Below are 12,323 nucleotides of genomic sequence, written 5' to 3'. Positions count from 1 at the left end.
TTGCTGATATGTAACTTGAATGACTAACTTTTGTCATATTTTTCTTACAGGGTGTCTCCACTGCAGAAGTCGGAGATTGTGGACATGGTAAAGAAGCACGTGAAGGCCATCACACTGGCTATCGGAGACGGAGCCAATGACGTAGGCATGATACAGACGGCACATGTGGGAGTTGGCATAAGCGGGAATGAGGGCATGCAGGCCACCAACTCATCTGACTACTCTATAGCTCAGGTCTGACACACACACACACACACACACACACTCACTCATGTAATTCATTATTCTGTGACTCGGTCACACACACACATCTGATCCTTAAAACTGTAATTACACTACCACAACACAAAACACACAGCAGTCTTCTGCCCACAGCGCTGTTGTATCCGGGTAGCTGATCCTGCAGTAATGGTTCACATGTGTTCCTGCGGGCAAACTAATTCTTCTCTCAAACTCTTTCTCTTTAGTTCTCATACCTGGAGAAGCTTTTACTGGTTCACGGGGCTTGGAGTTACAACCGGGTCACCAAATGTATCCTGTACTGTTTCTATAAGAATGTGGTTCTGTACATCATAGAGGTGCGTACATAATATCAATCAAGTGTGTGTGTGGGACTTTTCAAGGGGTAGTTCACTCAAACATAAAAATTCTGGCCTTATATGTCATCATGTTCCCAGCCCATATTTTTTCATACTTTTTTGAAACACAAAAGATCACGTGAAAGATTCATGCTGCTCTTTTCAATACAATGCGTTTCATGCTTTGTGTAAGGTATGAACAGAACTCTCTAGATACAGGGTTTGTACTTCAAGTGCTTGAAGTCCTTAAACCATTGAAAACAGTCATATTTATGAAGAGCTAATTAAGTGCTTTAATTATTGAAAGACATTTTTTTGAAAACACTAATACAATAATTTTATGCAAATTAATGCTGCAGTCCATGTTATATAAATATAGAGCAATTTCTCATGGCTATGAGTGTGAAGTTGTTCATATATTTCCAAGTTTATGATACAGCTTTCATTCTTCAGGACAATCATATATTAATGGAAAAACTCTGTTTTAATGAAGAAAGCGATATCTGTCATAGTATCCTTTCAATGGTTAAGGGAGTTTCCCATGACTGGGACATGCTCTTCTATGCACTGAAAGTTCTAGGGCTTCATCAGTCATTGCATACTTTGCATGTGCTGCACTTTATTTGTACCATTTTGTTTTATTAGTATACTTTTATAGATCAATTTACCTTGTTTAGAATTTGAAAGATAATAAAGATATCGTTTTGATAAGCGAGATCTCTGATTGTAAACCTTGAAAACCAAAAAAGTAGTGCTTGTAAAAAATTTTTTTAATATATAAAAATAGCTTTTTGGCCATTCAGTTTAAAAAAAATTCTTATCTAGTAATCACAAACAGCTACAAGTATCATCAAAAAATCTGAAATCAATTGGTCAAAATGTGTAGATATCTTTTATATAGATAAAAATGTTATAAACACCCAATACATTTTTGCATTATGCATTTTTTTAAAGAAAGTCATACGGTTTGGAATGACATGAATGCAAGTAAATTGTTACTTTATCTTTTTGGGCAAACTGTTCCTTTAAACAACATAGTTTTGCCTTTGGAATGTGTTGTACTTGCATGGTATGAGATCAGATAACTTTTTAAAGAGAGTCATCTAATGAGCCATTATCCACACACACACACACACAAACACACACACTCACACACAAACATGCTTGCTTACTCTTTTTTTCCCCCCCGATCCTTTTGCTAGCTTTTTTTTCACACAGACACCCTTGCGTACATTAAGTAGACTGCTTGCAGCTGTTTATGGAAGTGTTTGACAGTGATAAATGAGATGCCCCCTCACTAGTCTCTGCTTTCCATCACACACACACACACACACACACACTCGCAGGCACAGACAAAGAGCCGCTGACCCCTATCTATAGTGGCTGGGTCCTTCCAGTTCAAAACTGCATACCAGATACACTGTCATCCGAGAGCTGTGTAGGCCTAAGTGTGTGTGTGTGCGCGCTAGGTAGAGTGTGAGCTTTACTGACAGGGTCACCATGCTGTCCGGTGGAGCATTTGTCAGCTGTGCCATCCCCTAAAATGGCAGCAGGTGCAGAAACATGCCCCCTCATCCCCCCTGAGGACTCGGCCTCTGTGTATCGGACTGTGTGCTGATGTGGGTGGGCGTGTGTGTTACGGGAAGATCTGGGTAGAGGTTAAATGTTTAGATGTCTCTATATTTTTGGAATGCGATTGTCTGTGCACATCTGTCAGTGTATTTGGGGGAGAGGGGTGTTTTGGGGGTCTTACTGAGGATTAGCTTCCAGCAAAGAAGAGCTTTAAAGGTCAAAGTTCATAGACTGTCTTTGTCTTCATAGCAGAGACATTATGGGGGATGGACAGCAAGTGTACATGTGTATGAGTGTGTGTGTGTGTGTGTGTGTGTGTGTGTGTAGCCTTTTGTTTGTATGAACTGACCTCTGCCTTGAGTTTGATGTTGTCCGAAGCACTTTGCTAGGTTTCCATTTTACTCATCTTATTCGTGTCCTCTATTTATGACAGTATTGGTTATCTTCACTTCTGTATTTTTAACAAACTTCAAACTTCCTCCTCTTTTTCCCGCAGCTTTGGTTTGCGTTTGTAAATGGTTTCTCTGGACAGATCCTGTTTGAACGGTGGTGTATTGGCCTGTACAATGTGGTACGTGTGTGTCTGTCTCGCTCTCATTTTTATGTTCATATGTTTCAAAATTCTTGTGAGCTGCCTACCAATACATAATTTTAAGGCATCTTAGGTGCACTCCTGACAAGGCTTTGGCAGCATCAAACGTATCATTCATAAAGACAATCCTAGAATGCACTGCAGCAAATTTCGTTGAAAAAGTTCCAACATGGTCAAGATAATTGTCAGTAATAGTGATACAGCCAATATCAGCCTATCTTTGACCCGTTTTATTATTTATCAGAAGATAAAAGGGTCCACTTTGCAACTATAATGTGTAATAAGTAATAAGTGTCATCAAAATATATAAAATAAATATTTTTATATTTTTGAAACAAGTCTCTTATGCTCATCAAAGCTGCATTTATTTGACAAATATATTGTGAAATATTACTACAATTTAAAATAACTCTTTTCTATGTGAATATATTTTAAAATGTAATTTATTCCTTTGATGGCAAAGCTGAATTTTCAGCATCATTACTCCAGTCTTCAGTGTCACATGATCCTTCAGAAATCATTCTAATATGCTGATTTGCTGCTCAAGAAACATTTCTTGTTATTATCAGTGTTGAAAACAGTTGCTTAATATTTTTGTGGAAACCTTGATACTTTTTTCAGGATTCTTCAATAGAAATTAATAGAATATGTATAGACCATTTAAAAGAAATATAATTATTTCGTAATGTTTATAAATGTCTTTACTGTCACTTTTGACCAATTTAATGCATCGTTGTTGCTAAATAAAAGTATTAATTTCTTCTTTTTTTTTAAACTTACTGACCCCAAACTTTTGAACTGTAGCGTACCTCCTCTGATTAGCATCAGCCATTGAAAAACGCCTATTGTTCGACCAAAATATTTTACAAATACACCAAAGGCCACAATTTAAAATAGTTTACTTGAATAAAAAAAATTGTTTTGTTTGCTGTGTATTTTTATGCTTCGTATTATGGTATGGCATAGTTAGCTTAGCAACATGCTAATGCAATTCATTGCAATCAGACCATCCCAAGTCAATGTTGTTTTTGGAACTGAGCTGTAGTTCCAATTTATCATATATACAGTATATACAGATACATATATATAATAAACTACAACACTTTCATGAAAGTTCATGTATGTTTCAGATCTTTACTGCTCTCCCTCCTTTCACGCTGGGGATAGTTGACCGGCCATGCAGTCAGCAGAACATGCTACGATTCCCTCAGCTGTACCGCATCACACAGAACGCAGAAGGTTTTAACACTAAGGTACCGTGCACCAAGAGTTCAGTAGTCAATACTAATGCACAATTTCAGTCACAAATTACTCATACTGATACAACAAATACTATGAGACATATAAATCTGTCTGCACTGCAGTGACTGTTTGATTATGTGTGATTATGATCACCACGCTTGTCTACATCCTGTGCTATAATTGATTATCACGGTCTGATGTGGTTTACAACGTCAGCATGTTGTTTGACTTGTGATTTCCCCGTGGATAAACAGCAGTGCAAGAAGAAGCTCTGCTGCCATCTAGATAATAATGAGATTCATGAGGCTGAAACAGTCATTCATTTATAGCTGAGGATCAGTGTTTGTATGTGTGTGTGTTTTCGGGGTGATCTGGGGGACATTACACTAGCTGTGCAATTGCAGAGAAGCTGTTTGTGTGGGCTTTGTGTATCTTGGCATTAGTTTGTCTTGACTGACTCTCCCCCTCTCCCGTTCCTGCTTTCTGTCCCTCCCTTCCTCTCTCTTTCATTGCCTCTTTCTCTTTTTCCAGGTCTTTTGGGGTCACTGTATAAATGCTCTCATTCACTCCATTATTCTCTTCTGGTTTCCACTCAAAGTCCTGGAGCACGGTAACTATCTCAAGCACTCACAAGCACACATGTAGACCACTTCGGCTTGAGTGTGTCAATTGCTAAGTATCTTTCATCGCCCCTTTTGTTCCTTCAGACACTCCTTTTGACAACGGCAACAGTGTCGACTACCTGTTCGTGGGGAACATCGTCTACACGGTGAGTTGTCAGCGTGGCATTTGCTTCTCCATAGCTCCCTGCCAATGAGAGGTCACACATCATTTCCTTGCTAGAGCTGTTATTCCGTTCGCTGGCCACCAGTGTAAACACTGTAAACTTGTTAATGTCTCTTTTTGCTGGATATTCTTGAAAAAAAGTCCTTGTGAAATGATCCCACAACTCAAAGCAAGAACGACAGGAACTCTGTGAGGAAACTGATCAGAATAGACAAGGCCGCTCACCAGTGGTTTTTGTGGGCAATTTATGACTTAAATTCTGCATTTCAGCTCTAGAATTTATGACTGTCTTTTAACTAATTTATTACATAAAATGCTTGAAATGCTTAAAGGGTTAGTTCACCCAAAAATGAAAATTCTGTCAGTAATTACTCACCCTCATGTTGTTCCAACCCCGTAAGACCTTCGTTCATCTTCGGAACACGAATTAAAATATTTTTGATGAAATCTGAGAGCTGGATCACTCCTCCATACTAGTCCATAGGCTTCTTCAGGGATTGAACTTGCCGGCCTCGAAAAGTTATTAAAGACATCGTTAAAATAGTCCAAGTGACTACAGTGGCTCAATCTTAAGTTTTTCAAGCGACGAGAATACTTTTTGTGCGCAAAAAAAACAAAAATAACGACTTTATTTCAACTATTCATTTCCTTCTCTGTGGGCCTCGAGTCAGTTCACTAGTTTAATAGTGTAAGCTTCTGTTGTTGTACGTCACACGCATCACCCACATGACCAGCGTCGGCCAATAGTGAGCCTACGTGTGACGTAGCTCTACGGAATCACACAACGTTAACTGACTAGAGGCCCAAAGAGAAGGAAATGAATAGTGAAATAAAGTCGTTATTTTTGGTTTTTTTTGTGCACAAAAAGTATTCTCGTCGCTTGATAAACTTAAGATTGAGCCACTGTAGTCACTTGGACTATTTTAACGATGTCTTTAATAACTTTTCGAGGCCGGCAAGTTCAATCCCTGAAGAAGCCTATGGACTAGTATGGAGGAGTGATCCAGCTCTCAGATTTCATCAAAAATATCTTAATTCGTGTTCCGAAGATGAACGAAGGTCTTACGGGGTTGGAACAACTTGAGGGTGAGTAATTACTGATAGAATTTTCATTTTTGGGTGAACTAACCCTTTAAAGCTGCAGTCCGTAACTTTTTGGGGTTAAAAATTATCTAAAAAATTTTTTGGAGCAAGTACATAACCAGCCAGTGTTCAAAACTATCTGCTTGCCTATAGTTTGTAATAAACATGCTTATAATTTATTACAAACTATAAGCTTGTAATAATGTTTTTAATTCCAGTGGTACTGATGGATTTCCGCGGGAGATTCGAGCATGTCTTTGCGTCACTACGTCACATATGTACACATAAAGAAGGTGTTTCGGCTAGTAAAAGCTATCTTTCATACTTAAGACTATATACAGTGAAATTCATTTATAAATGTATATATTTTTTTAAATATATAATTCAGAAAGTAAAAAAAGAAGCAGGAACGAACTATACACATATCCTATATTGGATATTAACATCCAATAGTGTAAATCGCGGCAGCAGCTTCAGGTTGGTAGTCCAAGGCATTGTTGTTTATCTTTACTTCCGGGGTTCTTCCCACCGGAGCCTCGCTTTTGATTTCAAAATGGCGGCTGCGTGAAATCAGCGTATTAAACTTATTAATTTGATGGCGGATCCAGAAAGGTTTAAACGACAATCACCAGTGACAACTGGAGATTTACCCGCTGTAAAATGCGAAAGACTTCGGAGTGGCTACAGAAAAAAAGAGTACTACAAGCGCGATTTACTGAAATGCTTTTTTACCTTATTTGGTCAGAACAAAAGTGGATGTTACTTATTTGTTCAGATTTTCTGGTGAAAATTCTTATGTTGGTCATACTTCCAAAAAGTAGAATCTGTGATTCTGAATGACAGTATCCACACCGAGTCGGTGACTGACAGCCGTACACTCTCCTCAAAACATTGGATTCATCCGCGCAGTGCAGTGCCGAGGCACAACCCACGAAAGTTGATAATTCCGCAAATAACTGCAATTGCAGATTTCTAACAGAGATGGAGACAAAGAGAAGAATGCAGGAATGAAGGAATGCAGCTTTAATTTAATATGAAAAACTATATATTTTCAAAACCCCAAACTGGGGGTTATGAGTTAATTAAAAGCTAGCAATGAATTAAATCATAAAAATGTGTATATATATATATATATATATATATATATATATATATATATAGTCCTGCATACATCACCAGAGAGAAGTTTTGATAAAGAATTATGGAAAGTGAAAAAGTGAACAGATGAATTGTTCACAATAGGATTAATAACATACATTTAGGAAATAGGGTGAAATTTAATTTCTTGCTGACTAGTCGACCACCCTGATACATCCCTAATTAAAACAAAACTCTTTTGTAAATGTGTTTTCACTTGAATTACATGTCAAAATCCAGTCAGTAAGTGAGTTAGATGTTCATTCTGTATTTGTTTCAGCAAATAATTCATAACACAGATCCTAACTCTCGAGTTTGTGAATCTTTTGAATGAATTGAAATCAATTCATCAAAAGAACCAGCTCAAAAAAATCACTTGTTCGTGAATCGGACTACACTGATCGGGCTGTATGTTTGATTTGCATGCAGCCTGCAGAAGATAGATGTTTTGTATTATTTCACATTCAATACAGACTGTAAACCCGATTTGGTTAATAAACATATTTGAATGCTAAATAGAAAACAACACTGGTCTGTACACTAAATATGCAATGTCACTAGTGTTCCCTCCCCATTAGCCAATCAGTAAACAGTATTTTGCTTTAGTGAACAATATTTCGCCAAGCATTATAAAAATGAGGCCATGTGTGTGACCCAGACTATTAAATACAGTACATTGAAGGCGATACTAGACTCAAGCCATTAAAACAGTAATGAATGAGTCCCATGGGGAGTGAAGTCTTTGTGTGCTGGTATTTCTTTTTTGTGCCTTGCAGGCTTCTGTGTGCCTGTATGTGTGTATGAGTGTTACTTCAGGGATAAATGTGTAATTGTGTGTTTAAAGCAGTGTACGTCGCTAGAGGCAATAGTAAGTCGATGCCTGTGTGAAAGCCCTCATCTGGTTTTGTGTTGAGGCTGTACAGAACGTTTTACCAGGATGATGAGTGCATATCATTACTGTTATTTATGACTGACTCTCTCTCTCTTTCTCTCCCTCTCTTCCTGGTGCAGTATGTGGTGGTAACTGTATGTCTGAAAGCCGGTATGGAGACCACAGCATGGACAAGGGTACGTCAGTCCCCATCCTCCAACACAAACAAACACACACACACACACACACACACACAAACTCTTCACTGCCTGCCATCACAGCTCGGAGCAATGAGCGTCTCTGGCAGCGCTTATGAAAGTGCTGTCTAATGCATCAAATTTATTACAAAGGATTTGTTCTATCTGGAGTAAAAGGAGATCACATGATAGAACACTTTGCACTTGATATCATGTGTCTGATTCTATAATCATACTTCAAAGTAATATTATTTTTCTTAACCCTTTGACCATTCTTTTTTCTTGTTTTAAACTTACTCATTTGAAGTCATTTTCCTTTTCAAGTATGTATCTTGATTTGAGAATTTTTTTGATATTTGTAATGAAAAATGACAAAAAAATACTATGAAAATGAATGAAAGCGCCTTCTAATGCATCAAATTTATTACAAATCTGAATTGAAAGGAGATCTCATTATACAACACTTTGCACTTGATATTATGTGTCTGATTCTGTAGGAAGGATTTATATATATATATATATATTCTGGGAAGTGCTTTAGATAGATGGGGAACATGTATCGCTGCTATGTCAGGACATTTCTCTGTCCTGTCACCGTGTGTTGAGGGGACGTCGACACTCCCCGTCCGTTCAGCTGTCCACACACCAGATCTTGTGATAAAGTAGAGCGGCCTTGGTATTCACACAGTGTCCATTACAGTTGAAGAAGTCTATATTCAGTATGAGACTGACCATGACCTGTTTTTCTCTTGTTCTAGTTTTCTCATCTGGCTGTATGGGGCAGCATGGTGCTCTGGATGTTGTTTTTTGCCGTCTATTCTGCAATCTGGCCGACCATTCCTATAGCGCCGGATATGTTGGGCCAGGTGAGTGCAAATACACACACTTGCTCATATTTGTGCTTTACTCACTGACTCCAGCCCGGCGCCTGGATGACTTGCTCTCTGGGTGTTCCATATCAGATTTATGGCCCGCCGTCCCATTTCGCAGTCTCCCTGCACCTGCCACACAGTCACCCGAGCCCCAGGCTTTTACGGCCTACACTGGAAGTGTTGACTTAAGCGAGTGGGCTGGTTTGTGCAGTGCTACAGATATCTGTGTGTGTGAGTGTGTGAGGAATACTCTTGAAAAGTTTTCTCTCGTGTCTTCACAGGGATATATACACAAACTGGCTCTGTTCCATAACCTAGTGAGCATTAAATGAAATTAAGCTTTAGCTAACAAAACTCTCAAATAAGCATATGCTTATTCAGCACTCACAAATATGTGAAAGTAAAATATGAGTAAAATGGCTTCTTTTTTTTTTGGGGTTTATCATTAAATTTGTGTCCGCATATTTATAATCAAAATTTCTCTAGAAATTACAGTTATCAAATAAAAATTTTGCACATTTCAATGTTTTCACACTCAATGAAATGAATTTGTTTTTACAATAAATTGTTTTAAGCAGTTTTACTAAGAACAACATTACTAACACCCTAAGGTGACAGTATTCAGTTATGAAATGTAATTATGTGCTGAATCATATTTATATTGTTGTTATAGGAAAATGTACTGGTATACTGCGTGTGTGAGAGAGAGATGCGCTGTTTGTAAAATTACAGTCTGATAGAATTCCTGCATTATAAGCGCGGAGCTTAGGGTAAAATTATGCACAATGCTTGCATTTGCAAGCTGAAATTCACTCCTTGAAAATATAGAGACTTGGCACCCGTGTATCGATACAATATCCCCATGCAAAATATTGCGATATTATGCTGTATCGATACCCCCACCCCAAACACACTGTAGTATCGAATTATATTTACAATTATCATTTAACAAAAAAGTTTCATTTTTGTACTTTTAAAAATACAATTAAAATATTTAAATTAAATTAAAATTTGTATCAACACATTTTAGTATTGTATTATTTATTTTTATAACCAGTATTTCTCTTCAAAATATATCTCTTAAAATATTTCTCTTAAAAAATATAAATAATAATAATAAAAGATATTTTAAAATGTTTTAAATTCAATAAATTGCATTTATTACAAATATTTGTTATATATTCATAAAATGTTTAAAATATATAATATACTATAAAATATGAACAATTTACTCCAAGAGTTTTGCGATTCTTTCTGGCAGCATAATTGGAAGCATGTCTACGGTGCCCTGAAATGCAACCTATGGAGGCGGATCGCTGGATTTTGGAACAAAGTTAGTGTGTGCGTGCTGTGGGAGTGTGGCGCAGTCAGGGGTGGGATGGAGCTCTCTGAAGCCCTCCAGCCCATTAATTCGATTTGTGTCAGAAATCAGGAATGTGCTCAAGTATCACAGCAGCTGCTCTCGGAGGGAGAGAAAAAGAAGGGACATCCCTCGTACTTTACCCTGCAGCGTTGACTTTTCTTTCCCCTCTCTGTCCAGCCGTTCATTTCTTAATCTCTCCATCTCTCCATGTAGGCCAAGCTGGGAGCACACATTATGCATGTTTTTCCAGCTCTGTATATCAGCGTGTGTATTTTTGTGCGTCTGCTCGTCTGAGAATTCGGTAGGGTTGGCCTGGGTCTGGGAGTGTATGCGCAGCTGTCGCGAGAAGATGCCGTCTAATGGTTTTCGGAGTCTAGTAGATTCCGTCTGTGATATCAGCTGTGGAGGATCCTTAAAAGTGGGATCACTTGATTGTACACCGTGAAGTTTCTCAAGCCTGTTGGATTAACATTAAAGGTTACTTTAGGAAAATACGATTAAGCAGAAGACTTTTAAAACTATCTGTGTTAATAAAACAATTAAATTAATCAACGAAACTAGCGGATAGTTGGCTTTTTGTGTGAGTGTGTATATATATATAATTTTATTACTAAAAGGGTTTTTTTCAGACAGTTTTGAGCAATACGTTTAAGTAGTATTAGTTATTATAAATGGTTTGTTGTAAGAAGGAACTCATTAGGGTGGAAAAAAACGTCTAATTTGGGCCATTAACAGACAGCGGAGAAGAAGAGCAAACAGCAGACGCCAATGGTAGGTAAATAGGTAATTAAACTCTCAAACAGGTCAAAGGTGACACAGTTAGTCAACAGCTGTTGCAAGGAGAGAGAAATCCAGCATGATTGGGTGTTGCGACATTTGCTGAGCATTGATTACAAACTGATGATCTGTTTATCTCTGTTTTAGGCTGGCAGGGTAATGCAGTGCTGGAGCTTCTGGCTGGGCCTGATACTGGTGCCAACAGCATGTTTACTCAAAGATGTGGCATGGAATGCGTAAGTAACACACATGCACACATCAGTGTATTTATGGAGAAAATACAATGTAATTTGGCGATATATATTAGCCACTGACATACACAGAAAAGCGAGACCGTAAGAAACTGTTAAGTCTGTTTATGTCACCGTTCAGAGGACGACGCACAGTGAGGAAGAGTCTGCTAGAGGAAGTGCAGGAACTGGAAGCTCGAGCTGTGGACCCTAGGGCAGCTGTCCTCAGAGATGCCAGCGGCCGCAGGTATGTCCCTCAAATATGCTTTGAATGAAATTAACCCATTGACTCAGTTAAAATAGCTAAGATTGATTTTCAAGATGATTTTAATATAAATATATGGGCAAATGCATAATTGTTACATAAATCATAATCTGCTTCAAAACCTATTGAGCTGACTCGCTGCCTACATAGGCAGCACACCAACAGCAATGGCACCTCTTAAGTGACTCTACATAGGCAGTAACTCATATAAATATCAAGTTAAATTTTAAAACGTTAAATATTGTAAATAAATTAATAAAATATCAACAATTCTTTTGCTTTGTCTGCCATCTTGGATTTTCTACTTCCTACTTCTTAAAAAAAATATATATATAAATATATAGTAGGTAAATTTACAGTTTAATTTGTTTAAAATAATTTATATATATATAATATATAGTTATACCTTAATTTTAGATTTTTGTTTTATTTGCTTTGCTTGTTGCAGTACATTGTGGGGTTGCTATGCAATGCAACGCTACTACAGTTTTGTATCTATTAAAATGCCTATGGAGGAAGCTCACTAGGTTTTAAAGCTGATTTATTGTGTTTTTTATCCCTTCATATTGTTTTTTTGAATTAGTTTGTGGATGTGTGTTTGGGAAAGAGACTGCATTTGTGTCCCTTGTGATCCTCTAACCCCTGCCTGAACACCCACAGACCCAATGCTGAGGATTCATAGACTCGTAGAGTCAAAGGCAGGCATGTACGCAGGTAGAACCAGCCTGCCTGAATGTGACCCTCTATAGGAATGTGCA

General features: G+C 37.8%; 1 protein-coding gene across 6 annotated transcripts in view; it reads left to right on the top strand.

The window, feature by feature from the left end:
* atp8a2 (ATPase phospholipid transporting 8A2) overlaps nucleotides 1-12,323 on the top strand; it is a 57,491-nt gene that overhangs the window by 40,468 nt on the left and 4,700 nt on the right. For 5 of the 6 annotated variants that reach the window (XM_056248906.1, XM_056248905.1, XM_056248909.1 and 2 more), the window contains 10 exons: nucleotides 51-234; nucleotides 468-578; nucleotides 2,647-2,721; nucleotides 3,873-3,995; nucleotides 4,516-4,594; nucleotides 4,692-4,753; nucleotides 8,002-8,058; nucleotides 8,817-8,924; nucleotides 11,218-11,306; nucleotides 11,443-11,547. In XM_056248906.1, coding sequence (XP_056104881.1) covers nucleotides 51-234; nucleotides 468-578; nucleotides 2,647-2,721; nucleotides 3,873-3,995; nucleotides 4,516-4,594; nucleotides 4,692-4,753; nucleotides 8,002-8,058; nucleotides 8,817-8,924; nucleotides 11,218-11,306; nucleotides 11,443-11,547 — 993 coding nt within the window. Of the gene's footprint in view, nucleotides 1-50; nucleotides 235-467; nucleotides 579-2,646; nucleotides 2,722-3,872; nucleotides 3,996-4,515; nucleotides 4,595-4,691; nucleotides 4,754-8,001; nucleotides 8,059-8,816; nucleotides 8,925-11,217; nucleotides 11,307-11,442; nucleotides 11,548-12,225; nucleotides 12,280-12,323 lie in introns of all 6 variants that reach the window. The other variant, XM_056248908.1, reaches the window with a different exon arrangement.

This window comes from Rhinichthys klamathensis, unplaced genomic scaffold (genome assembly GCF_029890125.1).
Source record: "Rhinichthys klamathensis goyatoka isolate OS25496 unplaced genomic scaffold, OSU_Roscu_1.1 h1tg000059l_1, whole genome shotgun sequence".
NCBI classification, from domain to species: domain Eukaryota; kingdom Metazoa; phylum Chordata; class Actinopteri; order Cypriniformes; family Leuciscidae; genus Rhinichthys; species Rhinichthys klamathensis.
This window is presented reverse-complemented; position numbering and strand designations above follow the sequence as displayed.